The 27,341-nt window shown below is 40.3% G+C and overlaps 6 protein-coding genes and 1 long non-coding RNA gene across 9 annotated transcripts; 4 read left to right on the top strand and 3 right to left on the bottom strand.

The window, feature by feature from the left end:
* Positions 1 to 138: 138 nt before the first annotated feature.
* LOC108090048 (defense protein l(2)34Fc) lies at positions 139 to 2,737 on the bottom strand. Of its 2 annotated transcripts, none has more exons than XM_017188554.2 (2): positions 2,678 to 2,737; positions 139 to 774 (listed from the first exon to the last, which is right to left on the bottom strand). In XM_017188554.2, exon 2 carries the CDS (start codon positions 767 to 769, stop codon positions 290 to 292), a length of 480 nt encoding a protein of 159 aa, XP_017044043.1. In that variant the 5' UTR covers positions 770 to 774; positions 2,678 to 2,737; the 3' UTR covers positions 139 to 289. The 2 variants fall into 2 exon arrangements, with proteins under 2 accessions (XP_017044043.1, XP_017044044.1); XM_017188555.2 differs by having other exon boundaries at positions 139 to 771; positions 2,678 to 2,701.
* A 321-nt stretch (positions 2,738 to 3,058) lies between these two features.
* LOC108099680 lies at positions 3,059 to 3,912 on the top strand. Its single transcript, XM_017203342.2, has 2 exons — positions 3,059 to 3,567; positions 3,618 to 3,912. The coding sequence occupies exons 1-2, from the start codon at positions 3,378 to 3,380 to the stop codon at positions 3,869 to 3,871; spliced, it is 444 nt and encodes a 147-aa protein (XP_017058831.2). The 5' UTR covers positions 3,059 to 3,377; the 3' UTR covers positions 3,872 to 3,912.
* Positions 3,859 to 6,365, bottom strand: LOC108090044 (nucleolar protein 10). Its single transcript, XM_043208801.1, is given in 5 exon segments — positions 3,859 to 4,047; positions 4,050 to 4,903; positions 4,966 to 5,687; positions 5,742 to 6,143; positions 6,201 to 6,365. Coding segments are annotated over 5 exon segments (2,166 nt in total). The 5' UTR covers positions 6,267 to 6,365; the 3' UTR covers positions 3,859 to 3,925.
* A 75-nt stretch (positions 6,366 to 6,440) lies between these two features.
* Positions 6,441 to 10,017, top strand: LOC108090047 (ras-related protein Rab-14). Of its 2 annotated transcripts, none has more exons than XM_017188553.2 (5): positions 6,441 to 6,769; positions 8,556 to 8,669; positions 8,733 to 8,913; positions 8,974 to 9,156; positions 9,236 to 10,017. In XM_017188553.2, the coding sequence occupies exons 2-5, from the start codon at positions 8,564 to 8,566 to the stop codon at positions 9,411 to 9,413; spliced, it is 648 nt and encodes a 215-aa protein (XP_017044042.1). In that variant the 5' UTR covers positions 6,441 to 6,769; positions 8,556 to 8,563; the 3' UTR covers positions 9,414 to 10,017. The 2 variants fall into 2 exon arrangements, with proteins under 2 accessions (XP_017044042.1, XP_017044041.1); XM_017188552.1 differs by lacking the exon at positions 6,441 to 6,769 and adding an exon at positions 8,254 to 8,496.
* LOC108090050 lies at positions 7,211 to 8,116 on the bottom strand. The gene is made up of 2 exons (XR_001771326.2): positions 7,903 to 8,116; positions 7,211 to 7,696 (listed from the first exon to the last, which is right to left on the bottom strand). It is a non-coding gene; the product is annotated as an uncharacterized LOC108090050 (long non-coding RNA).
* Positions 10,018 to 10,808: 791 nt separating the features above from the next.
* On the top strand, positions 10,809 to 12,982 carry LOC108090046 (polypeptide N-acetylgalactosaminyltransferase 35A). Its single transcript, XM_043208807.1, has one exon. The coding sequence runs from the start codon at positions 10,943 to 10,945 to the stop codon at positions 12,854 to 12,856; it is 1,914 nt and encodes a 637-aa protein (XP_043064742.1). The 5' UTR covers positions 10,809 to 10,942; the 3' UTR covers positions 12,857 to 12,982.
* A 338-nt stretch (positions 12,983 to 13,320) lies between these two features.
* Positions 13,321 to 18,545, top strand: LOC108090057 (DNA mismatch repair protein spellchecker 1). Its single transcript, XM_017188565.2, has 6 exons — positions 13,321 to 13,455; positions 13,515 to 13,564; positions 13,621 to 14,405; positions 14,457 to 15,535; positions 15,589 to 15,821; positions 15,882 to 18,545. The coding sequence occupies exons 1-6, from the start codon at positions 13,407 to 13,409 to the stop codon at positions 16,428 to 16,430; spliced, it is 2,745 nt and encodes a 914-aa protein (XP_017044054.2). The 5' UTR covers positions 13,321 to 13,406; the 3' UTR covers positions 16,431 to 18,545.
* Positions 18,546 to 27,341: the final 8,796 nt, after the last annotated feature.

The following is a 27,341-nucleotide window of genomic DNA, read 5'->3' as shown; positions in this document are numbered from 1 at the left end:
ATATTTTATAAAAAGTAAATTATATTTGTTGCATATTGAATTCTAATCAAAACCTAGCTAAAAATTATTTGAAATCCTTCGAGATTAAAAAACACTAACATTCCAGCTTCTGTTTTTAAAACACAACAATAATCACCCTTTTTTCTTTAATTAACTTCTCTAAACTTTATTTCCAAAAATACTACGTTCCAAAGCTAATCGGAACACTAACGGTACACATAGACTTTTAGAATTTTAGACAAATCATGAACATAAACATTCGTATCACAAGCACTGGGATAACATCCTTCTACTCCACATTGACGTCCTTGGTGACGCGCCCCACCCAGTAGACGAATCCGGTCTGGACGACGGTGGCCATGAACTTAACATTGCCCTTGTATCCTGCTGGCGGGATCCACTCGAACTGAAGGCTGGTCAACGGGCTGCCCTTGTTGGCGTTCAGATGGGTGAGGGTGTTGGCTTTTCCGGAGCAGTCCAAAGTTTGCGAGTTCTTGGCATCCAGCACGTTGAATTGGCCGACAACGCGGTTCTGGCCATCGCGTGCCTGGATGATGAAGCCCAGGAACTCGTCACCGCCCAGGGAAAGAGTCAACTTCTGGTCCGAGCGAACGTGGGACAATCCGGACAGGCTGTAGGGAGACTTGGTCGACTGCGGCTTGGCGCCATGCTGGGGCGTCAGATCTCCGCAAGCGGTCGCTGGAGCACCATCGCGGTAGGCATTCACACTGATGGCCAGGCAGGCCGCAATCACCAACAAGCGGAACATAGCTGCTAAAAAATATAAAAATATATATAATGTAAAATATACTAAAAGAATTAAAAAAAGATTCCATTTTTATAAATAAAAAAAACATTTTCTGGTCCGTACAGATTCTAAAAAAAGTGCTGGGATAAAAAGGTTACTAGAACCAGAAAAAAAAACATATCATAACAATTAAAATTTTATTATCACCATAAAATTGTTTAAGGTTTGAATAAATTTCATATGCATTAGTACGCTCTATAGTCTGGAAAACTACTACTAAGTTACCTTAGAAAATATATTGCTTATATTATATAATTTATAAACAAAACTGTTGCAACGTAAAAAATGCTGCTGATTGGAAAAAAAACTTATCTCTAAACTATAAGGTCTAAAGCCGTAACCTTTCTTTTTAAAAAATTATGCTAATTAAAAACTAAGTACGATTGAAAACAATTGTTTGTCGATCATTTATTTTTGCCGGTTATTGTTTAAAAGTTTTCCGCTAAGTTTAATTTATTTCTCTTTGCATGTTACTTAATTGCATTAACTTGTTTTTCATAAATTAATTAATTAACATTTCCACTCAAGTGAGACTTTTTTCGTTGGCCTTCGTCAGACTGACTTCGTTAGTTTTTTTTTCCATTTGATAAGTTTACAAATGTATACGTAGGATTTTACAAGTATATTGAAAACTAGCCCCCAATTATGCAGTTTGTCAACGCCAACTTTTATTATGCAGTTTGTTCAGTTTCAGTTTGTCATACATACATTTATTCAGCCTTGACTTTTGATTGCCTGAGGTTCTACAAGATTTAAGATCAGGTTGTAATTTTTTTCTAAAAACCAGCTGCGTAGGAAACTCCTAACAGATCAAACAACAAGTTGTTATCACAAAACATTTAGAGCGCCTAAATAAACCGAAATGAACTTTACATTTCAATCACGCTCGGCTCATAAATCTTTCGATTCGCAGAAATAAGAAGACACAAACAAAATGCTGATTTTGTTCAATATTAAAATTGGCCAAGATGCATGTTGATTAAATCGGTTTTATGAAAATCATGAAACTGGTTTCTCGGACGTATCCGAAAACTTAACAAAAGTCCAAACCAGTTAGCAGTACATTTCCATAGAAGAGTAATTTATAATTGCCACCTTTTTATATACCAACATTATCGTTCGGTTACGATCGAACAGAATTGAATGTGACAATTTAAAAAGAAACGTGCACAATGTAGAGAGCTAAGTACTTCCTCAAATCAACTTCAGGTTCAAGGTGGATTGGGGTTTTGTGAGGTACAGATCTCATTGATCACCGGCCTCCTCCAGTTTTTCTGTCGCCTACACTTTGGGCTCAAAAAGACCTTGTGTGCGAAGCCTCGATTTGTCTTGCAATATGCTAAAGTTCAGCATTGGACAAGTCGGTGTGTCTGCGCCAAGTCTCGCTTCTTTATTTTCTTACTTGTGACTTTTATCTGTGTATTTATGGGCCTTTGTCCAACCGGTTGCCAGATTTGTTTAGATAAAATCTCAATACATGGTTGTTTAATTTTTTTTTTTCGGTTTTTCGTGCGTGTCATTACGCTGATCCATGGATAGAGGCCTCAATTAGCCTGCTTTTATAATGGTTTATTATTATTACTTTTAGCAAGTTGATGGGATAGAATTGTTGAAGCTTGAAAATCACATGCAATTAAAAACTATTCTTTTCAGTCGCTGATTGCGAATATTGTAATGAGAAGAATTAGTTTATTTGATGTAAAGAAGGTTTTCCGTTAAGAAATGTTTGCACTTTAAAATCATTTTTATTGGATTTTTTCTAAGGAAAAATAGGTTTCGCAAAATGACCTTTTAAGACGTTTATTTCCACAGCACAACCAGAGGATCTTTAAGAAAAATAATTACCAAACCACTCTTGGTTTTACCTACCACTCAAAAACAGACACGAACGTCACAGAAGAAAAACTTGAAATGAGCTGAAAATTCTAAAACAGCTTCATATTTATACCAAAAACAGATTCAAAATTACAAAACAGCTTAAAGCCTAGTTGGTAAGCTGAAGCCAAGCTTAAACCACAGAGAGTTGGCCAATAGAAAAGCTTGCAAAGCTCAGATTGTAAACTGAATTTATACGCTACATGTATAGTGCGGCATAAACAGTGACTAAGTGTTTACTTCGAACTAGAAATCAAATATCAGAGCAATTAGCAATTTTTATTGATTTAAGGGAGAAACTTTTTAGAATTCGCTAATAAAAGTCACAGATGTTGAATGGAAATCGTTGCTAATACTTTCTGATTAATTAGCAGTAGCGGTTCCTTTTAATTTTTGAGTTGTATGTTCCCCTTTTTGATGTATGCTTCATAACTTTGTGATTTTAAAAGAACATTTAATTTAAGTCCACAGCATAATATAGTTTGGCATAACAAGAATTAACCTATCTAAACAATTCGATACAAAATATGGGCGACCTCCTCTTTAAAAAATCTCAGCGATTCGTACATCCGAGTAATACTATAATGCAACAGCAGAGGATCCTACTTTTTCTGTACTGAAATTTGGTAACCTAATCTAAGAAGGCTAAATCAAAAAGTCTTTTTAGTTGATTTCTGTAATTTGATTTGGAAATATGGGCGCTGAGCAATCGGCATCGTTGGCTTGCACCCAGACGGGAAAGCAGGAGGAACCACTGAAACTAATCAACTCGGAGCTCTTCTTCCGCTTGTACTTCGATAAGATGCCTCTGCCTGTCACAGGTCCAGTGACTGAAAGTCTTTACCAATTAGTGGAATCCCTGAACCAGACGACGGTCGCTAATGGTAAGTAACCTGATGCTTGCTTCTTTGATTCAATCACCATTTTAAAATAGATGAAACCCAATCGAATCAGGAAGAAGATAACAACAGTATGGAGAGCGAGGACAGCGAAAGCGGCTTCTATTCGGAGTACAGCGATGAGAGTTGTGTTTCTTGCTCCATATCTTCGACTTCAAGCTATTCGGATGTTGAGATAGAGTCTCTGCAGACGGCCGAATTCGATTCCATAGATGAATATGATATGCCCAATCCCGAATCTTTTGAGTCGCATTTGGAAGCCTTGCCCGTTTTCGATTCTCAGGAATAAATGAGCATACAATTAACATATGAATTTATGTACACAACTAATTGCAACTTGTTTTTACTTAAAGTTAACTTTCTTCAATCTAAGCGATTTTATGGGTCTCACAATACTCCTTCTTTCCTCTCGATGCTTTTTCAGTTCCGCCTCACGCTTCTTGGCATGGAACTGGGATTTCTTTGCTTGTTCACCTCGAATGTCATCTGCCGATTGCCAAGGGAGCGACCCACATTGGTAACCTGGCTCTCAAGCTGCGACATGACTTTTACGCGATCCTGAAGACTAGCCTTCTTGATCCGCTGCTGCATCAGACTGCTGCCCTGATGCTGATCCAAAGCGGTCATGGTGAAGTGGTTTCCATTGGCAGTGGGTTTTTGGGTATTTCCATTTGTAAGCGATGTTGCAAATCCGTTAGTTTCATCCTGCTGCTGCTCGTCATTGTCTTCTTCAAGTTCCTCTTCCTCTTCACGCTGTCGTTTCACCTGCTTGTACGCTTGCTTCATTTCCTTAACGTACTCCCTACGATCGTCATCGTCGGAAGAGGCTTCATCACCGCTATCATCCTTCGCCTCGCCATCGCTCTTTTCGAAACCGAACAGATCTTCGTCGTTGTCGCTCTCCTCACGCTGCTGGGACTCCTCGGCGTGCAGCTCGGCCACATGAGCCACTTCCACGCGCTTCTTGAGTTCCTTTGCCTTGGATTTATCCAGACGATTTAGAACAGGAGCCAATAGACGATACTCCTCGGCGGACTTGTTGACTTCAAAGTCGGCGTTCTCAAACATTGCCTTGAAACGCGAGTCCTCAAGCAAATTGGGCACGTTGCGTTGCTTGCTACTGTTCGAGGGATTGGCCTGCTCGTCCATAATCTTGAGAGCCAACTCTTTGTTGACCTTCGGCAGCTTGGACTCGATTTGCAGACGCGACTTGCGCTCGCTCTCAATTTCTTGGCGGATCTTGTCCTTGCGGAAGCGATCAAAGGCAAATGGTTCCACAACAGCCTTGGCTTTGTTGTACAGTCTGGCGTCCATAAAGTATCTAAAAAAGATTTAAAGGGATTAGATGGTATTTTAATTGAATATTATATTCATTAGTCTTACCCATGCATATAACCCTTAAGCAGATTGCTGCCAACGAGATGCTCCATGCCCAATTCCGCCAGCTCCTTGGATGTGACGAACTGGTAGTCATCGTAGACATTCTCCACCACCTCCGATTCGATCTCCTCGGTGAGGTTGTCCAGGAAGGAACACCAGCGAGGAGCTGGTCCCATGGCAGGCACATAGTAAGTCAGCATCTTTACATCCTCCTGGGCCACGAAGAACATCCCCGTGTCGGGGATGGTGCAAAAGTCGTTGAACGATGATGTGGACTCGACGTAGGCGATCTGCTTGCCAGTCTGCTCGTCCCACAATTTCAGCGTTGCTTCGTCCAAGCTGTAGACGGCATTCTGGGCAGGGTTGAAGGCCAAACGTTTAATAGGCAGTTTGTTTAGGTGGTTCTTCACCAGCAGCGGCTGCTTGGCGCGAATATCGTAGATCAACACGTGTCCCGAAGCAGTTCCCACACCCATATGCAAGCCGTTCCTGAATTTAAGAGCCGTGACCGAGGGGAACTCCTTGACGCCGGGCAACTTCATGGCCACATCAAGGGAGGCACACCGCTGCTTGGTACGCGGATCCCAGGCCTCCACGGTTCCCTCTTTGGTGCCCGCCACCAGGAGATGGTGCTCGGGATTTATTTCGCAGGCATTCAGACAGCTGCCGTCCGTTTCAAAGGGTTGCAGGAATTGTCCACGTTCCAAATTCAGCCGGTAAATGTCCTGCAAATTATCTGTTTAGTTTGAAAAATATCTAGAATGATGAATATTACTTACCCTTCCCACGCCCACGATGAACATATCGCAACTAGGTTTATGATACTTCATATCCCGCCCGAAGCGCGGTATTCTTAACCTGTAGTGTCTCCCGTGGGCAGCATGGATCTCCACGTAGCGGTCACACTGCAGAAACACCATCTTGCTATAATCATCACTGATCACCTCGAAGGTGGTCACTTCAGAATCAAAGCAGCGCTCGAATTTGATCGAGAGATTTGAGACCTCAAAGCACTTGACACGCGGTTTGTAGGTGCCCGTAGCCAGGATGTACTGCTGGTCGGGACTCATGCGGATACTGGTGCACACGCCGGGCATATCAAAGTCTTGAATAAGTTCTATTTGTCGCCGGGAGTCCACCTTTTTCATCAGCTTCGACCGCTTTCGGCGATCTGTGAGCCACTGCAAAGAAAGAATCCTTGATTTATTTGCTCTTAGGGTAATTATTTTGGTACTTACATCTGGCACTGATTTACCAGCGCTCAGGTTGTAGATCTTCACATCGTTAACCTCGTTGACGAACATTTTGGGAGATGTTTCTAACGTGCTAAAACATAAACAAAACTTGCATCTCCTGAAATCGATTGCACGATAACGTAACACGTGCGCCTTTAGGTACGGCCTGCCGACAATAGTATAAGTATATCGATTGCGTGCCTCTTGGCGATTAATAAGTATGACCAACTGGAACAAGCCAAAATTTGTCCGCGGTCACACTGTACCAAAGCAAAACAAGAGAACGCAAAAGCAGAAAAAATCTCTACTGATTTGCATCCGATTGCCAATTTAAAGTAATTGCATTATTAGCTCTTCGGTGGTGCCCCGCTCCCCTCGCGAAGCCAGTGTGATTGCACGGGACTGAGCTGCATTTTTGTCGCTAAATTGCCAGAAATTTGCAATTGAATTCCGCCCAGCAAAACAACAATAAGCACGCACACATACACACACACACACACCGCCCCCCGCGCTTCGTAACCACCCTACATTCCTTTCGCTCCCTAAAGGTGAACTAAAACGAACTAAAAACGGTGAGTAATATTTGCTGGTTTTCTTTAAGCCAATTAAAGACTGATTAAATTATACAAAATGGAAAACCATCTGCAAAACGGGTGACGCAGTGTAGCAGTGTGGGTGTTTAGAAACTTTCCCCTTTTGTTAACAACGAGTACTCACTCTCTGGTGTTTTTGTTGTTAGGCAGCCCTCACTCTATTGTTGTCGTATACACCCCCTAAATGCCTGGATACCCTTCTTAAGTATCCTATAAATTTGTTCCCCTGTAGAGAAGTAAAGTAACAATTTTGATAAACAGGATGCTCTTGAGATCTTTTGAGATTTGAGATATCTGGTAAAGGAGTCTGAAAGTATGCTCCGATATGTTTCACATTGGGAAAAAAAGCCGACCGGTTAGCTATCTCGCAAATAATGGTATTAGGGTCGACGGAATGCCCCTCGAAGATTAGTCATTTAATTCTTATAATTCGTTATCAATTTATATATTTGCATTTGAATGTCTTTCCTCTTGAGTTATTCATTGAGTTAAGTTTACATTTATAAATTTTGAGCTCAATATAGTTTGGACTGGATTTATTTTATCCTAAAAAATGTTTCTTTTAATGTTCAACTTTAAAAATTTTTTGGAAATCTGAAGCTCATCAAATATGTAGTTAAACAATTTTGGTAAACATTGCAAAGGGTATAAAAATGTCTGTTGTCAAAGCTTCAAACATTCCTTTCCAGTTTTTTCGCCTTATTATGGGTGCGCCTTTGTGTTTCTGTTATGAAGAGGGTGTGAGCAGATGATCCACTTCCATTCAACGCAATTTGCAAATAAGTATGTGCAAGCTCTAGGATTTCGCCTTCATTGATTGCTCCACTGATGTGTGGCCTTTGGTGCTTGACTGATAAGACTCGAGACCGAGACCCACTGGTTAATCTTAATTGCCCGCCAGAGAGTCTATAAAATTGATAATTACTTGACAGTTTGACAAGCAATGATTAGTGGCACTTTTTTTTAATGAGATATGGAGGGAGTTATTTCTTTGACATGACTATTAACTCCTTATAATTTAGAGTTTTTCAAGTTAAGATTTTTTATTTTTCCACACAGCACCTTAATTGGATACAAAAGTCAAGATTGCAAAACATATTGTTGGTTCTCACCTCAAGTTAATTTTAAATCGATTATAATCAGAATAATGAATTAGCAATTCATCGGTGAATAATATTACTGTAACCTGTATCCGCTTAAAACTTTTAAAATTCCAAGATTACAAATCGGCCATGAGTAAATCCCTTTCGACTTGAGTGAAGGGATTGCCTCACTTTCTCAAGATCGGACCATATCAAAGCCTTTCAAACGATACTGATACTCCGAAAAGCCAACTTCAAGTGGTATGGAGGGTTTTTACCAGCCACTCTTGAAACTTCGGTTGGCTCTTTTTTTTTCTGGGCACCAGTTGGCAAATAAACAAACCCGGTCGGCTGTTCAAACACAAGCATGCCTTAAAAAAAAGAAATATCGGGGCCAGTTCGACAAAAGGGGAACAAAATGTGGAGCCGACGCAGAACAAATTAATGCAGCGCCGCAGTTTGTTGATAAGCAGCGCCAACAGTTGGACATTCAAATGCGCACCTGACACAGTGATAGGAAGCCATTGCTTAGGTCGGAGTTTATGCCCCTGGATGTCAAGATGAGCAAAGTGCGGAGTGTTGTCAATAAGCTACACGAACGCATCGACTATCTTATAGAAAAATGTGTGAAAATACGACATTAACCATGCCAAGTTATACTGATTATTCCGACTGTGTTTTAGGTCCCAACATGACTGCAGCGCCATACAATTACAACTACATCTTTAAGTACATCATCATTGGTGACATGGGCGTGGGCAAGTCCTGCCTGCTCCACCAGTTCACTGAAAAGAAATGTGAGTACTATACAAATGGAAATAAGATTTAATGGGAACTAATCTCCTGCTTTTGACTTCTAGTCATGGCAAATTGTCCGCATACGATTGGCGTGGAGTTCGGCACACGCATCATCGAGGTGGACGACAAAAAGATCAAGCTTCAGATCTGGGACACAGCGGGCCAGGAGCGATTCCGGGCTGTCACACGTTCATACTATCGAGGAGCAGCCGGAGCTCTGATGGTTTATGATATTACCAGACGGTAAGCCAATTGGATTGGACTCTTGTTGAGTATCTAAAGCTAAACAACTCTTCATTTTAGCTCGACGTACAATCATCTGAGCAGCTGGCTCACCGACACTCGCAATCTCACAAACCCCAGCACTGTGATCTTTCTCATTGGCAATAAATCTGATCTGGAGAGTACTCGCGAGGTGACCTACGAGGAGGCCAAGGAGTTTGCCGATGAGAACGGCCTCATGTTTCTCGAAGCGAGTGCCATGACGTAAGTGAAGTGCTTGGTTTTCTGCATAAGAACCTATAACTACTGCCAGATACTAATTACGATTACAACCCAAAAACAGTGGCCAGAATGTGGAGGAGGCCTTTCTCGAAACCGCTCGCAAGATCTACCAGAACATCCAGGAGGGACGTCTCGACCTGAACGCCTCCGAATCCGGAGTTCAGCACCGACCGTCGCAGCCTTCGCGAACTTCGCTGAGCAGCGAGGCCGCGGGCGCCAAGGATCAGTGCTCGTGCTAAATGGATACAACCTAACATTACACATCTTTAGATATACAAATCAATTTTTATTTTTAGCCGACTCGTAATCTACCGAAGCCCAAGCAGAAACCAATGTATGTAGTTAAATGATTCGATTAAGCATTAATGTGTGAGCCAACAACAGCGACAGCAACCACAAAAAAAACAAAACAAAATATAAAAGCCCTCCCCGATTATAAGACGCAACCAATTCAACGTTTGTAATATCGATTAAGCATAATAACTAGAAAATTAAACACGTTTGTTGGTTAGCGCGAATATTTCTCACGCATCGTTAGGTGAACCAAAGTTTTGACTATGAAATTTCGAAAAGTTTATCGCTCTTTACTAAACACCAACACTCGTTTTGGCCCTAAAATATAGCAAAATGCTTGAGGGATAGACCATAATTTCTGTTAGCTGTATCTCTGTATATATATGAATTTTGTATCTCCTTTTATCAAACATTTTTTGTTGAGTATTTGTTGTAGTCGCGTGCAAAGACGGGAGAAAACGATCAATGTTATATGAATATTAACGATGTATTAATGGCATAATGCAATAGGAAATAAATAAAACGGTATTTATAAAGCCCCTACCAAAAGAAGCGTGTTTTATATTTAAATTTAAATATTTAGTGATATTTCTGTGAGACGAAATCTGAATGGATTTATAGGTATACCAAACGGTAACACATTTGTTTTAAGGCGCTAAAGATTTGCTAGTTCAAACCCTGACGTAGTTGTTGGGTGAAGGAAAACATCGATTATTCCACAGTTCGGAAAATATCGATGATACCGAACCATCGTATTAGTGCTGCGAAAAGTTGACCAGAAAAAATTACATTTCTAATTGGATTAAAATTGTTCAGGATCTTTGAAATTAATATGATTATGATTTCCTATTAAAGTTCTATATTGTCCCCAATTGTTCCAATGACATCTATATAATATAGTAATCCAACTTTCGGGAAAGTTAATTCGAAGTTCGAGATTACTAGTAAAAAATCATTTAACTAAACACCATCATGTAAAAATTAAAAAAAAACAAAGGTGCAATATTTTTTTCTTTAACTTTATGATCTCTCCTATGGGAGCTATTCAATATAGTCGTCCGATCCGGCCTGCTTCGACTTATATACTGTTTGTAATAACTACACAGCTATTGGTAAAGTCTTATTAAGATAGCTTAAAAAGTGAGAGACTAGTTTACATAGAAATAGATAGACGGGCAGATTGGTTCAGATGGGTATGCTGTTTAAGAATTTATTTACTTTATGGGGTCTGAAATGTCTCCTTCACTGCGTTGCAATTTTTTGATTGAAGTTATACATAATAATATAAAGTATTAAAATCCAGAACTACCGCTCTTCTCTGTTGGCTCTAAAAACGGCAAACTTTAACGGGAAAAAAGCTAAGGTGGCGGGCCTGTGTTGTATGCAAATTGAAATTAATTTATTCGGCTATCATGCTGACGAAATAGCCATTTAATTGGCCAGCGGAAGAGGCAACGTATTCGAATCTCGACTCATGATGCAAATCAAGCGCCTCCTGTGCAAGTCCTGTGGATTGGGCACTCTGCTAGTGGCGGCCGTTTGGCTGCTGGCACTCCTTTTCTACTCGCACAGTTTGCGGAGCTCCATTCGCTCGGCGGGATGGAGGATCAACGAAGGGAACGCCACTCCACGGGCTGAGTTGAGCTTTCAGGCAAGGGTAACCGTCGGATGCACACCGAACGCCTCAAAGAATTCGACGGCAAACAGGGAATCCCCGGGAGAACCGAATCAACCGAATGATCCCGAGCAACTGGAACTTCTGGGCGTGGTGCGCAACAAACAGGACAAGTATATCCGGGACATAGGCTACAAGCACCACGCCTTCAATGCCCTAGTGTCGAATAACATAGGACTCTACCGGCAGATTCCTGACACCCGGCACAAAGTTTGCGATCGTCAGGAGACCTCGCAATCGGAGAACCTGCCCCAAGCCTCGATAGTCATGTGTTTCTACAACGAGCACAAGATGACCCTGATGCGGTCTATCAAAACTGTGTTGGAGCGCACGCCCAGTTACCTTCTGCGAGAGATTGTCCTGGTGGACGATCACAGTGATTTACCTGAACTGGAGTTCCATTTGCACGGGGACCTGCGTGCCCGCCTCAAGTACGACAATTTGCGATACATCAAAAACGAACAGCGCGAGGGACTTATACGTTCGAGAGTGATTGGAGCCCGAGAGGCTGTCGGCGATGTCCTTGTCTTTTTGGACTCGCACATCGAGGTTAATCAGCAGTGGCTAGAGCCTCTACTTCGTCTCATCCAGGCGGAAAACTCCACGCTAGCAGTGCCCGTCATCGATTTGATCAACGCCGACACCTTTGAGTACACGCCGAGTCCTCTGGTGCGTGGAGGCTTCAACTGGGGCCTGCACTTCAGGTGGGAAAATCTTCCCGAAGGAACGCTCAAAGTGGCGGAGGACTTTCGTGGACCCTTCCGCTCGCCCACAATGGCTGGCGGTCTGTTTGCGGTGAACAGGAAGTACTTCCAGCACCTGGGCGAGTACGACATGGCCATGGATATTTGGGGAGGCGAGAATATAGAGATATCCTTCAGAGCCTGGCAGTGTGGAGGCGCCATCAAGATTGTCCCGTGTTCCCGCGTGGGACACATATTTCGAAAGCGTCGTCCGTACACCTCGCCAGATGGAGCCAACACCATGCTGAAGAACTCGCTGCGATTGGCTCACGTTTGGATGGATCAGTACAAGGACTATTACCTCAAGCACGAGAAGGTGCCCAGGACGTTTGACTACGGCGACATTAGCGACCGTCTGAAGCTAAGGGAACGGCTGCAGTGCCGGGATTTCGCCTGGTACCTAAAAAACGTTTATCCGGAGTTGCATGTACCTGGCGAGGAGTCCAAAAAGTCAGTGGCAGCGCCCATGTTTCAGCCTTGGCACTCGCGAAAGAGGAACTACGTGGACACCTTCCAACTGCGCCTGGTGGATACGGAACTCTGCGCCGCCGTGGTGGCTCCCAAGGTGAAGGGTTTCTGGAAGAAGGGCAGCTCCCTGCAACTGCAACCCTGCCAAAGGACACCCAACCAGTTGTGGTACGAGACAGAGAAAGCGGAGATTGTGCTGGACAAGTTGCTTTGTTTGGAGGCCTCCGGTGATGCCCTGGTCACAGTGAACAAGTGCCACGAGATGCTGGGTGACCAACAGTGGCGGCACGCTCGCAAATTCAACAGTCCCGTGTACAACATGGCCAAGGGCACTTGTCTACGGGCTGCTGCTCCTGCGGAGGGAGCCCGTCTCAGCTTGGACTTGTGTTCCAAGGCGAACGGAGCTGGTGGAGCGTGGGACATTGTGCAGCTTAAGAAGACGACGAAGGACGAGGAGGAGGACAAGGTCAAGGATGCGAAGAAGGCGGACAAAGCGCTGTGAGCGGGTTGCCCTGCTGGCGTACTGCAATATTAGACTGATAACTGTTTAGGGCGAAAGTGTATTATGTTTAAATAGCCAGTATTTTTTCACAACATTTTTTTAATAAATATAGAAAACAAAATTTTATTTGTATAAAAACTGCAAATTTAAAGGTCACATTCCGGTTTGGATTTTAATGAAAATCTGTTTTGCAAGTTGACCAAAGACAGCTGGCAAAGAAACAGGTTTTGATTGTCGATTATGAATAATGAACCATTACTAAAATTATACGTACTTTCCATTTTTTTAACATTAGTTAATTTTTCTAGCGTCTCCATCCGGTTATGAAAATTTGAAATTTATATAGTTAAAGAAAACTGTATAATTTATAGATGTATTTAAGAATCTTGAAAAAACCATTCTTCGTACTTTTTTCTAAGTGCACGATGTTAATTTGCTATCGATAGTCTCGAATAGATATCATCTCTATCAGGAACGGTCACACTTTTTTGAACGCGGAAAACAGGCGCCAATTTGTGCGATTCTAATAAACAATTTTTAAAAGTAAAAAATGCAGGCCAAAGCGACCGACAGCCGACAGGAGCCGACGCTCCATATGGGTAAGTTTATAACAACTAATAATTAATCCAAATATATCTTATTTATTTGGCTTTTTCAGACACAAATGCGCGTCGCAATTTTATAAAATTACATGCGAAACTTGGCGAGGTAATTACATCTCTCATAAATCCGGTTAAACTGCATTCTACGGCTTTCATTTGTAGAAACCCTCGACAACAGTACGATTCTTTGACCACTCCGATTGCTATACGGTCCATGGCAGCGATGACTGCGAGTTGGTGGCCAAAATCGTTTACAAATCCACGGCGTACATTGGAACCCTGCTCCCGGATGACAAAAAGGACACCTTGCAATTCGTGTCCATGACCAAGGGAAACTTTGAACTGGCTGTGCGAGATTTACTTCTTGTGAGGAATCTCCGGGTAGAAGTGTATGTCAAAAAATCCACCGACTGGGAACTGGAGTACCGCGGATCTCCAGGAAACCTGTTGCAATTCGAGGACATCTTGTTTGCCAACAAGGAAGTTCTGGTGGGCAACAGCATCATCTCACTCTTGGTAAAACTCGAAGGCGGTGGACAGCGGCGTGTGGGTGTGGCCAGCGTGGAGCAAAACGATTGCAAGTTTCAGTTGCTTGAGTTCCTCGACGACGACTTCTTCACCGAATTGGAGGCAACTGTAGTGCTTCTTGGTCCAAAGGAGTGTCTGCTGCCCAGTTTGGATGGTGACTATGCAGCCGTGAAAACGCTGCTTGAACGAAATGGCGTCATGATCACTGTGCCCAAAAAGAGCAGCGCCAACGATTTGCTGCAGGATCTGAATCGATTGCTGCGCTTCGCCAAGGGACAGCAGGAGGATGCCACGGGCTTGAAGGAGCTACAGCAACAACTTGCCTCCAATGCCCTGAAAACGGCCATCAAGTACTTGGATCTGGTCAACGATGCTGGCAATTTGGGGCACTATGAAATCAAGCAACTGGACCTGAATCGGTGAGTGCAAATTTATTGCTTTATACCATATTACTTATAAATACATTACAGCTTTGTACATTTGGATTCTGCGGCTGTGGCAGCTTTGAACATTTTGCCCAAACCGGGTACTCATCCTTCCATGCCCTCGTATCGCTGGCAAAGTATAATGGGCGTTCTCGATCATTGTCGAACGCCACAGGGACACCGACTTATGGGTCAGTGGGTTAAGCAGCCTCTTCGGAGCCGAGATATCCTCAATGATCGTCACAACATCGTCGAGTGCCTACTTGAATCGCCGGATACAATGGAAACCCTCAGCTTGGATTATCTAAAGCGCATACCAGATATCCTGATGCTAACCAAGAAGCTTATGCGGCGAAAGGCGAATTTGCAGGATCTGTTCCGCATCTATCAGGTGATACTGCGAACGCCAAAGATTCTTAAGCTTCTTTACGAGCTGGAGAACTCAACCATTGAGAGTGTGATCTGTGCGCCATTTAAAAGCTTCTTAGAGGACCTGACTGGTTTGAAGCAAATGGTTGAGCAGGTAGTTGACTTCGAGGCCATCGAAAGAGGCGAGTATCTGGTAAAGGCTTCCTTCGACAGTCGACTGATGGAACTGCAACAGACCATGACAGAACTCTATTCCAAAATGGAAAGGCTGCAGGCCAAGTGCAGTGAGGAGTTGGACTTGAATCAGGTTAAGCTGGAAAATGTGGCCAAGCTGGGACATCATTTCCGCATAACCGTAAAGGATGATTCCGTGCTGCGAAAGAACAAGAACTATCGCATTGTGGATGTGATCAAGGGCGGCGTTCGTTTCACATCTGATAAGTTGGAGGGCTATGCAGAGGAATTCACCAGCTGCCGCACTCGCTACGAAGAGCAACAGCTGTCCATTGTGGAGGAGATCATTCAGGTGGCTGTTGGTTATGCTGCACCACTTACTTCACTCAACAATGAACTCGCTCAACTCGACTGTTTGGTGAGCTTTGCCATTGCGGCTCGCAGTGCTCCCACCCCTTATGTGCGACCCAAAATGCTGGAGGAGGGTGCTCGGGAATTGGTACTGAAGGATGTGCGTCATCCGTGTTTGGAGCTGCAGGAACATGTCAGTTTTATAGCCAACAGTGTGGACTTTAAAAAAGGTAAGCTGAGTAAGGTCAAGTGTTATACATATTATATTAATATTTTTATTCAGAGAAATGCAACATGTTCATCATCACGGGACCAAACATGGGTGGAAAGAGCACTTACATACGTTCTGTGGGCACCGCTGTGCTAATGGCCCATGTCGGTGCTTTTGTGCCCTGCAGCTTGGCCACAATCAGCATGGTGGACTCCATTCTCGGACGAGTGGGTGCCAGCGACAACATAATCAAGGGATTGAGCACATTCATGGTGGAGATGATTGAAACATCTGGGATAATTAGGGTGAGTTATACATTTATTAATCATCATTACAAATACACTATTTAAATTTTCAATTTTCAGACTGCCACTGAAAAATCCTTGGTGATCATTGATGAATTGGGTCGCGGCACTTCCACCTACGAGGGTTGTGGCATCGCCTGGTCCATTGCCGAGCATCTGGCCAAGGAAACCAAGTGCTTTACCTTGTTCGCCACTCATTTCCACGAGATAACCAAGCTGGCAGAGACTCTGCCCACGGTGAAAAACTGTCATATGGCGGCAGTGGCGGATGCGGATAACTTTACGCTCTTGTACCAAGTGAAACCTGGGGTGATGGAGAAGAGTTTTGGCATTCAAGTGGCGCGATTAGCCAATTTCCCCGAGCATGTTGTCCAGAACGCGCAGGAGGTGTATAATGAGTTCGAGGATGAGCATGTGGACAAGCAGAAAAGGGAGGACAAGGCACTTCTGGAGAAGATTCAAGTGGCCATTCAACAGCTGTCGACAGCAGGGAATAATGTGGATATTAACGTGGAGGACTTGACCCAGTTGGTCACGAAGTTTACTAAGGATATCGAGCAGCTGGACAGCGATTACTTCAAGGCCGTGCTGGCCACCAGTGAGGCTTAGTTGGAACAGCGGATGAACAATTTTCTATCAGGCAGTATTACTTTTTGAGGCAACATTCAGCTAAGAATTCATACACAAGAATCTTCCCATCTTTGAGTTTAATCAGTTTCTTTGTATAATTCCATACTCTTCATTTCATTTTATTTCTTTTTCATTTTCTTAAATTTTTTTTTTTAACAAAATAATATTCTTAACATACCTATAGTTAAAAAATCTTTCAATCATTTTTCAGTGGTTGTAAACCACAGGGAGTACATCAGCCTACCACATCGAAGTTATATGTTAGTTAAGTTTTTTTTCTATGGGATTAAACGTAAACATATTTAAAAAAAAAAAAAAGCAAAAAACTCAAGGAGTTTTTTTTTAATTTTGAATATACAGAATGCTTACCGTGACATTAAAACTAAAAAAAACATTATGAATTCATACATATTTGTATGTAAAAAAATTAAGATTACAGCATCAAGACTTAAACGGTTTTTAATTTAAATAAAATATTTTCTCCAAAGATTGGGTTTATCAGAAATTAAACCATACATACTTGTTAATATTGGAGTGCTAAAAAATGTATGTTCTGTACCACGTTGCTTTACTTTCGAATCAGGGTTAACCACCTTTGCTAAGATGAATCAGCCGAGCTAGACGTTAATCTAATTCATGTTCCACAACCGTCACATGATTTGGAAACGCGGTGATTTGTGTGTTACTAATAGCGCTATTTCTTCGGCTCCATGCCAAGTCACATTGAACACGCTTTTTAACACAGCGCAAACTACAAAATACGAGCCTGACAAACTGTCAATTTAATCGGCCGGGTTTTAACCTCAGCTGTCAGTTGGGCTAAAGCGCCGCGGTGCCGTTGGCCCGATCTTTAGCTCGACTGTCATTACCAAATTCAACTTAAGTGCTGTCAAAAGATAATTACCGTTTCGGCATTGATTTTTCTTACCTTTTTTCACTGAGACAACTAAATGACAACAGCTCTCTAAAAAGGCCTAAACCAGTTTGTGGCTGCCTCATCTGGTGTGATTCGGTAATATGGTTAACATATAACTAAAATTACTGGAACAGCTTCTTTCGGACCAAGAAAAAACATATTAAGAAATTAAATAAATACTTTAACCCACTTATTGCCAAGGGGAAGCTCATATGTTATTTTTAAGTTTTAGTTTTGCGTGTTTAAATCACTTTGTAACAGAAACAAACTTAATTGTATTGTTAATATAAAATTATTGGTATTATATTGATGTGCACTCATTAGGTGTTCCACTAATCAATGATTTTAATCAATAAAAATAACTGTATAAAGAAGCAAAGCAGTTTACAATTTTCTTGTCAATTGTTGCGCGCTTAAAGTGGAAATTTTAGGCACATAATTTTAGCTTATCTGATATATTCCTCTGCCCATGGCTGTGCGCACATTCAATTTGATATCGCATACTCAACAAACATGGCGTGTTAGCAACGCTTAACAGCATCCAAAATTGACAGGCAACTTTAAATATATTGCATTTGCGGCCAGTTCGGCATGCTTGTCTGCCACGATTAGTGGCAAGCAGCCAGCCAACGAGGCAGGCTTCTCCGATCCGGCACCATCTCCAGCTCCATCCTCCTCCAGCTCCATCCTCTCCAGCTCCTTTAAAGCCAACTTCATTTGGGTGAATGGGGCGAAGACGTCCGATGCGACGCGACGCGTACAATTATTAATTTGATACGATATAATTGACATGTTGCCGATGCCAAAAAGGAAGCACTAACATGCAGACAACAACAGCAACAACAACAACAACAACAAGAGCAACAACAGCAACAGGAGCAGCAGGAGCAACAACAAGGTGAAACCTCGTAACGTGGCCAACAAGCTAAGCCGGAGCGACGCATATTAACGCCATGGCTTAGAGACAAGGGCCGATCGGGCTTAGAGATGGCACTTCAATAAAAAAATTAATAGAAATTTAGAACTAACTAAAAATGTTTTAATATGAATTATGTTTTAAAGTTTTTCTACCCAAAATTTATATTTTAAAAGATCGGTTTAATATTGGTTTTGAATCTTATCTTAAAACCTCGCTAGAAAATATGTTAAAAACATTAAATTTTTTCTATTAATTTTAATCGTATATCTATTTTAAATTTGTTTGGTTTTCGGGGAAATATATTATCCATAAAAACCAGTTCGTAAAGAAAGTCAAAAGTTGTCGGGATGCTCATCTCTAACGCTTTATTTTCATGCTCCTGCCTTTTTTCACCGCCGGTCTCTCGGTTTTCTGGCAGGCAGGCGTGTAAATTGTTTTTACTTAATCGTTGCGGACACAAACGCACATGTTGTTTGGCCACAGCCAAAGCAAAAGCAACAACCAGGCTTACTTGCCTCTTTTGCCGATCTCCTTTGATATCTGCTCGGCTCTGTGGCGCGCTTTTGGTAATTGCACTTCGTCTGCTGCTTCTGTGTTACCAGCTTTGCTGGCCACAGTCATGGTCAAGAAAGAAGTGGCTAAAAGTGGAATCTATAAAAATAAACAACTCAGGAATTAAATCTCTTCATAACTAAAAAAATCCCCTGTTGGTATTCAAAATAAAACAATAAAAATAGAGTTTGAATAAATTTAAAAGGCTTACAATCAAAACACTTCTTTGGAAAGTTTTTAAAATATATTTAAGTGTGCCTTTTAATTTAATATCTGTGCCCATAGCTGTTAACCAATAGCCAGTTTGTTTGTGGAAAATTGTTATTTGTTGCTGGTAGCCTGTCTTGTTGTTGGTGGTTGGCCGTTGTTGGTCCGTTGGCCAACTTCAGTTGGTCAGACATGCAAATTTTTTGGTGTGTCTAATGTTAGTTGTTTGTTAGTTTTTTATGCAAATTTTCTTGTTTCACTTGACAAATTGTCTGTTCGACTTAATGATGGAACGTAGGTTGGCGGTAGTTGAGTTCCGATCGGGGGCAAAATGATTATGTGCATAGTTTGGCTTTATGATTAAGCTTGATTATATATGAGCCTCGTTGGTACTGGTTTTTTTGAGAAAGTTTTTCAAACTGTGTAAATAATTGCTGTGAAAGGTTTGGTTATTTCACGTGAAAAATGACTAACATGCTGCGATTGCAAATCAATTGATTTATGAGAAACCAAATATCAATTAAATTAATTTTAAGTCTGAACGGATTTTACTCATAATTGTAAGATGAATAAAATGTATTTTTATTTTAACTACAATTATTTAGTGCTTTATTAAATTCTTTCTTGCCTTAAAAGAGGCAATAAAGGGCTTTATTTAATTTATATTTTTATATGCAGAGGAATGACCTAAAGCTCCCAGTCATATTACCATCCAAAACACCTTTCCGGCTTGTTTCGTTTTGGTATGCCATTTATCCGCTCTCACACCTTGCAAAACAACCTTGGTCCCCTAATTTCCCCTGCAGCTCGGCCAATCAATTATAGTTATAAAAGCCAGTGAAAAGGGAAAATCATTAAAATCTTATCTTTTAGCCAATAAAGTGGCAGATGGATGGATGGATGGATGCCCCCCAAATGGGTGAGACAAAATGCCTGCCTGCATCAACGTCTATTATTAGCGGCCATATCAAAAAATGATTAGCAGAGCCGCCAAAGTCGAACTTAAAGCGATGTTGGTGTTGGCCCGAATGGAGGAGAAACATAACAAATTATGAAGATGAACGGGTATCCCCTGGATCGGCTGGATGGTTGGATGGTTGGCTGGCTGCATTCAAAAGACTGATTATAGACTTTAAGGTGTAACCGGGGAGAGAAAACTACATAACACTAATTTCATTTTAAACGAACAGAAACGCTCGCCGTGCATATAATTTAAATAATTGCATAGGCGCTGTGAATGGCCCGGCTATTGATGATGTTATCATGTTATGTTCGCATACGAGATACACACTTATACTTATACTTAGTTGTCTTACAATCTTATCTACAATTTCCGCTGGCAGCTGCCGTTGGTGGTAGTCGACGCGCCTGGTTCCCCTTAATTATAATGTATCGCTTAATGGGCCGCACTTTGCTGCCGGCAGCCAGCAGTTCTTTCTTTCTCCCCGAAAAAAACATTGTCTTCATTGTACTTCGCCTGATTATTGGTTACTGGAGGAGCGCCATTTTAATCCATTGATAAAACAATTTGCTCCTCTCGTCTGTTTCGTTTCGCGTTCATTGGTTCCACTTCCTAAATTATGGTTACAAAATTTTATGAAGCCATTTATATCACTCACAAGATGTGCCGCCTATAGCATGTAGTAAATCGATGGGTTGCACCAAGAGCTCCACTCTGTTTTGAGCACCTCCCTTTCAGTACTTGTTTTCAATTTGTGCCAGCGAGCAAAATAAAATGAAATCGCAAGCGAGGGTAGGCATTAAGTTATGCAATTACTGTTTACTTGCCCATGCCGAGAAATTAAATAATTATAGCAATCGGGCGGTTAGTTTCCCGGGAAACATTTACAGATCCCATAAAATTAAGTTATTTTTATGGAGCAATACAAAAATACAGGAGGGGATAAATTAAATACCTTTAAAATAAAATACATAGTTATATCTTTCATAAATGTTAAAACTTAATATAAATTTGTATTCAGAATTCAGTAACTACGCCTTAAACTGGAAAAAATAAACGAGAGCATCAAGCTAAATCAAAAAGAAAAACTTTCTATACTTTAACTACTTTAAATTTAATGTTATTTTATTACAAAGTCACGTGCATTATTGAATTAAATAAAACGTAATTGTATATTACTATATAATCTTCTTGGCGTGAACTCATCAAAATATGTTAATTCAATTATTTTGCTATTTGTATCGTCATCTAATTGAGATTATCCTTCTAATCACAAACCCCACGCCATGGATTTTTGTATAAAAAATCTTACCTTGTGAATCAAATATCATGTCCCGGCCTTATAAAGATGTTTTCATGAATAATTTTGTATGCTTTTTCATTATTTTTTGTTTTGCAAAAAACCCGACTCTCCCGTATTATGGCAAGTGATTAGCCTAAAAGAAAAATTACTGAAGAAACCAAAAAAGGCGAACAAAAATGTGGGGGAACGAAAAAGAAACGTGTGCAATTTTTATTTACCAACACTCGAGAGCCGGCTAACACAAATTTAACACTGGGTTGCCGCCAATGTAGCCATCAGGCGGCATGCAATGCTCGACTAACGAGCAAAAACAACAGCAACACCAAAAGCAACAACAGCAACAGCAACAACAACTGCAACATGGAAACTACCAAACTGCCTTCTCGTGGTAATCAATTTTAAAATTTATGACAAAATTTGCAGCTTTAAATTATGCCATTAAGCACGGCATGTAACTCATATCGTCAGGCTGCCTGCCTGTTAGCCCGACTGCCTGGTGGCGGCTTAAAACAAGAAAAAAGCCGAAGGAGAAACATGTTAACTGCTTTCCTTCGCCCCAGTGTGTGTGCGTGTGTGTGTGTGTGTTGAGTGTGTGTATGTTGGCCATGCAATGGCGTTTGCATTATACGCTCGTATTTCGCCACATTCAACAACGAGCTACAGAATGACGGGTGGCCATAACTCATGCCCGATGCCCCATTCCGCTCCAGTCAGACGCCCCCCCTCCCCCAATTTCCCCCTCCTCCCCTTCTTCACCCCTCCCCCTCAATCTGCCCCCCCATTCCTCCCGAGTGGAGTCCACCGTCTGAGACCTGGGCAGCAGTTGTTGCAATTACAACTGGACACCACATGCTACAGCTGCCTCCTGTGCCAATGTGTGTGTGTGTTAAATATTGCAATTTATCACGCAAATGCGTTTTTCAATTTTAACATGCCGCCAGGCATCATAAAAACGCTACAAACCCACAATATGAGCCAAGAGCCACGAGCAGTAGAAAAGCGGCATGGGGGTAAGTTGAGCCCACGGATGCGGTATCATATGCTGCACGGAAAGAAAAATTAATACGATAAGATCACCTGATTAATTTCTATGTCAATTTGTATCTAGATCATGCAGACTTATTAATTAAAAAAAAGGGGGAAAAACAATAATAAATTCTAGGTCAACGAAACTATCTTTTCGCTGGTATGAAACCAATGACGCCTATGTTTAGATAGCAGCACTTATTTTAATTAAGAAATTAATTTTTAGGATTAGAGCCTTGAGTTTTGGAACCTCCTCTATGATAAGAAATCAAAAACTAAAGCTTTGTAATTTACTAAAAACTAATCAAAGTAAAAATTTGCTTTCTAAAATTTGTAGAGCTTTGTTCATTTAATCAACTATTTTTTCCTGTGTGCAAAAGGAAAGCTGTTGAGTATAGGAAATAAAGTGGCTAACACCCAAGCAAGCAACACCACATATGAAGTCAGATCCCAGAAGGTTGATGCTGAGGACACCTCATCGATTGAAATGGACGCAACACGAAATATGAGCAAGAAGAATTTGCTCCCATGGCGATGGTAATTGCGAAGGTGATAATCACTAAGAGAGTGGGGACATCTGTGGGATGAACACTAAAATAAATTAGAGACATAAAATACCCGACAATTTTGTAAGAATTCACATGGGTTTCTGTTTTAAAAATGTCTATACAAACAAAGTAAATGCAGCATGGGAAGTATTTTTAAATATTGGTTTGTGTGATTATATAACTGAATTTATTTTTATAAAATACTGATCCTTGAAGTCTTTTATTAAGGCAAGACCTGCATATTTCAAATGGAAACAAAAAAGAGGAACCTTATTGGTCCAAACTAATTCGATGCACTCCAAAAACTGGACAAAGGACAAGGCTCGTTCAGCATTCAGACTCCGAATGCACTCAACTCGATATTACCTTAGCCACAGTCCAATTAGCTGGGCAGCCAGACAGCCTCTGTCATCTCGATGTCAGACCGTTTTGTCCACCCATTTGGCATTTGGGGAACGTTAATAAAATGGTCTAGGACATGCCACCATGGCAACGAGACAGAGCGTTGTCAACGATTGCCAATTGGCAACATTCGTTGGCTCGAAGGGATGTCAGTGGAGTGGAGTTGGATGGGAGTTGGCCAAGAGGGACGGCTGGAAAATTGATATAGAGATAGCCAAGTTACTGCTCGACGACTGGAATCACAGTCGGATCTAGTTTGTGGCGTGCGTGTTGGCCTTTTTAATCATTGGCTCAAAACGCCGCCGGTCTGAGTCCGTAATGGCGCTTAGTTTATTTGGCATATCAATTTGCATGACATTCGCTTATGACGCTTTCTTCGGGTTTTGCCCCCCCGTTTCGCTTTTGTCAGAGATTAATTGCGCAGAGATACCCATTGGGTGGCAAGTTATAAAGTTAGTCAAGCAGGTGACCGCTACACTGAAAGATAAAACCCATTTACATTTTTCAAGTCCACTTTTTTATGAATCATAATTGAGCTGAATGCCAAATTTTCTGAAATCCCAAATATTACCAAAAATAGGTGTGTCATTTATAATTAAATTGCTTATGTTTCTGTTTGAATTTTAAATTCGACTTAATGGTAGTATACATCAGCGACGACTAATGAAGTTTATTATACATTTTTATTACGCTCCTAAAATATTGTATTTTAATGATTTTGTTGCGTTGTTTCTTACCCTCGATAATCCGAAAGTGGGCGATGAGTTTTAAACTTAAATAATAAACATATGTATGGTATGTTAGGGGATGAGGGTATTCTAAATATACTATACCATAATCTGTAAATTAATATACATTTGACCTGTCTTATTTTATTTAAATGTTTATTTATTTAAAATTCGTGCAATCATATATTTATTTTCATTAGTACAGAACAAAATATTTTTTAAAAGTGAAACATTAAGTTTTTTTTTAACGAAAGTTGCAATTTATTTACAAATCATTTCTAATATAATTTTGAAGGCACTAACTTTCGACAGGGTATCAAAAAAGTCAACTTATTTTCCGTAAAATCTGGAGACCCAGCTAGTTTATTGACGCTTTTGTCATTTCATTGAACAAAATTTGAATATTAAATTAACACAATATTTAACGTCAACGAAAACCGCACGCATCGTAAAATTCACAAAAATATTTTTATGTGAAATTGTGTGGATTAACCTTTTTCCCATTTTATATTTACTTTGCTTATTTCCACGTTTAGTTTAAGCATTTTGGTGATAATTTATGGGCGAATAAAATACTTTTTGGCGGCGGCCTTTTTGTTTAAATTGTTTTCAGACAAATTGAAATGTATTAATATGAAATGTTATAAATAATTTATAAAGGCTTATGCAAAAGTCTCTTCCAGCAAAAAATAGGTGAATTTAACAAAAATTGTCTCTTTAAAAAAGGAATTCATTTGGATTTTTATTGTTAGCTTCAGGCTATTAATGTTAATATCGAAGTTCAGGCTGTCAGAAGTCATTAATATCCATGGAAAATGATCACAAATTTATTGCTTTTATTCCTGCATAAGTTCGTATTGCGATGTATAATTTATGTTAATTGTTCGCAAAATGCAAAGTGACGACGTAGCTCATGAGATGTGAGCACGGAACAATAGATTTATAATTTTATTTTTATTTTTTACGGTTCCTTTGAATAAGATCTACCGGCTCAGTTTCAGTGTGGATTTCACTTGCCACCTGGACCCGTCATGCCACTTGATCAATGTAATTCCCTATTGAATCCGTATTTTATTGCCTTAGATTCAATCAAATAAGATCACAAAAGTGCCGACGAGACATTTGCCAATGCTATGCAAATGAGTAAGGAAGTTCAAAAGAGCTAATGTTATAATTTATGACTTGGCAGAGAAATACTTCGATTTATGATGTCAAGCATATGAGGCTGTGACAATTAATGCTTTTAAAAAATTGCCTTGTGTTTCGTTCATAATAGATTGGCACCTCTTTTGCTTATAGATATGTAAATGTCATATCTTTGTTTGCCTACTTATTATATGCTTCGGTCCTAATGAATCGAATTTGTTAATTTGGTTACGGTTTTATTATTTGTCACTGATTGAGCGTGGTATAAGGTCAAACCAAACATGTCAGGTTTTGTAAAAAGATGGGTTTTATGCTGTCTATATAGCTGTCATATGGTAATAGTCATATTCTAAGTCTCAGGGCGTTTCTTTTCATAGGCCTATTGTTTATGCAAAAAAAGATATAATAATAATGAAATGTGCTTTTAGTTTAATCATGTTAATTAACCAATATAATTTGCTAAATGAGCTCCTTTATCTACTGCTAAATCCTCAAAATTGTATATTATTGTTTTTGAATAAACAGCCACTTAACCTAAATTGGCCAGCTATCGATGTAAAGTTATTTGCCACCAAGAGTGCACTACGACTTAAACTCCGATGCCAACTCCGCCCCTCAAATAGCTTTATGCTAATTATATAGATGCCTCCGATAAGACAAACCGACAACAGTTTAAACTTTACCTGTCCCTGTGGCAAATTAATTCATTTTCTTACAAGATTGCTGCTTGAGAATATTCCCCTCCCCTCGGACTGCTGTTAACTTGGCCTGAACTTATCTTTTGCTGACCATCGCCATATTTAAGTTAATTGCTTTGCATAAATTTTTAATGCGGTCAAATTAATTAGCTGGGGGACCTCAATCAGTCGACATTTGTTCTTATTATTGTCGGCTGGGCTGTGTTGCTGTTTCGGTTTGTTGCCATGTGTCAACGGTTTTATTTATGCACGAATGCAAGAGTTGTGGCTTATAAATGTAGCTGTCAGTTGTCATAATTTATAGAATAACTGTCAGAGTTGTAACACCTCTGCGCACGATTTTTCTTTTTCTGGGCTGCGGCGGCTGTTCTCTCGGAGGCCTCTAAAAACCTATCGCTCGCAATGCTGCCATAATCATAGCGTCAACGTTTTGATTTATGTGCACAGCTCTCCATTTTGGTTTTTGTCTTTACCTTTTATTTTTTTTTGTGTGTGTGGTTTTTTTTTTAATTTTTTGTTTTCATCTTTTCGGCTCATGGGAGTCGCACAGCGAGTTGGTCCGCTGGAAATAACAGTTAGTAATGTGGGTTGGTAGGTAGGTCGCCGGATTGGTAGGCTTGGAGTTTCGCGACAGTTGATTATGATTAAGTGCTAAGCCCCAAGCAACAGACGAATTATTTTCAAGATTTTGGAGCTACACATTTTCAATACTCATTGCATTGCACTTGGAACAAATTGGAAACAATCTAAGTTAAAAATAAGATCTTAATAAAATTAATCAAGTTTCTATATTCATACAACCATTATTTTTTGTTTCATAATTAAACTAAATACAATTTTTGAGTTTTCTACATGTGTAATTGGTTTATCCAATAACTCAAAGTAAGCGTGGGTGTTCCTATCGATTGTCTATAAATATAGGTGGATTAAAATATTTATATTCTTTATTAAAAAATTAATAAGTTTACTTTTTGCTTGCTTTGCAAACTCTTAACGGAAGTTGTGTGCAAAATAAATGAAGAATCAATTGCCTCAAAGTTATCCTTAAGCTTTTAAATGTTTGCTACAAAAGTACATTTATTGTTTAGCTGTTGAGAGCAAAACAAAAGAATGAGAAAACCAAGTTAAATGTATGCATAAATCAATCAATCGCAGCATTTGACAGACAGTCTCGAGTGGCGAGGCAGTCGAGGGTACAAATGACAGACGGTTACGTTGTGTGGACTTTGTGTGCAAAGTAGGTAACGAAATAATGAATATGGTAATAAATAATATGGTAATATGGTAATAAATATGATACCCTTTAGAGCGAAACAGAGCAATATTTATCATAAATAAATTAGACACAAACTTAATTGAATTTACTTTAATACAAGGTTTTTCCAAATATGCACTCTATAATTAATGTAAAAAAATTGTAGATAAAATAAAAGTTTTGACAATTTATTACGTATACGTATTACTTTCTAGCATTACGTATACGT

Source organism: Drosophila ficusphila, unplaced genomic scaffold (genome assembly GCF_018152265.1).
Source record: "Drosophila ficusphila isolate 14025-0441.05 unplaced genomic scaffold, ASM1815226v1 contig_712, whole genome shotgun sequence".
NCBI classification, from domain to species: domain Eukaryota; kingdom Metazoa; phylum Arthropoda; class Insecta; order Diptera; family Drosophilidae; genus Drosophila; species Drosophila ficusphila.
The sequence above is the reverse complement of the archived record's forward strand: the minus strand, read 5'-3'. Positions and strand labels throughout refer to the sequence as shown.

Coding starts and splice junctions, on each gene's coding strand:
- LOC108090048 (XM_017188554.2), bottom strand. CDS start 769: ATGTTCCGCTTGTTGGTGATTGCGGCCTGCCTGGCCATCAGTGTGAAT.
- LOC108099680 (XM_017203342.2), top strand. CDS start 3,378: ATGGGCGCTGAGCAATCGGCATCGTTGGCTTGCACCCAGACGGGAAAG. Junction 3,568..3,617: donor CCAGACGACGGTCGCTAATG/GTAAGTAACCTG, acceptor ATTTTAAAATAG/ATGAAACCCAATCGAATCAG.
- LOC108090047 (XM_017188552.1), top strand. CDS start 8,415: ATGCCCCTGGATGTCAAGATGAGCAAAGTGCGGAGTGTTGTCAATAAG. Junction 8,914..8,973: donor GTTTATGATATTACCAGACG/GTAAGCCAATTG, acceptor TCTTCATTTTAG/CTCGACGTACAATCATCTGA. Junction 9,157..9,235: donor CTCGAAGCGAGTGCCATGAC/GTAAGTGAAGTG, acceptor ACCCAAAAACAG/TGGCCAGAATGTGGAGGAGG.
- LOC108090046 (XM_043208807.1), top strand. CDS start 10,943: ATGATGCAAATCAAGCGCCTCCTGTGCAAGTCCTGTGGATTGGGCACT.
- LOC108090057 (XM_017188565.2), top strand. CDS start 13,407: ATGCAGGCCAAAGCGACCGACAGCCGACAGGAGCCGACGCTCCATATG. Junction 13,565..13,620: donor TACATGCGAAACTTGGCGAG/GTAATTACATCT, acceptor TTTCATTTGTAG/AAACCCTCGACAACAGTACG. Junction 14,406..14,456: donor AAGCAACTGGACCTGAATCG/GTGAGTGCAAAT, acceptor AATACATTACAG/CTTTGTACATTTGGATTCTG.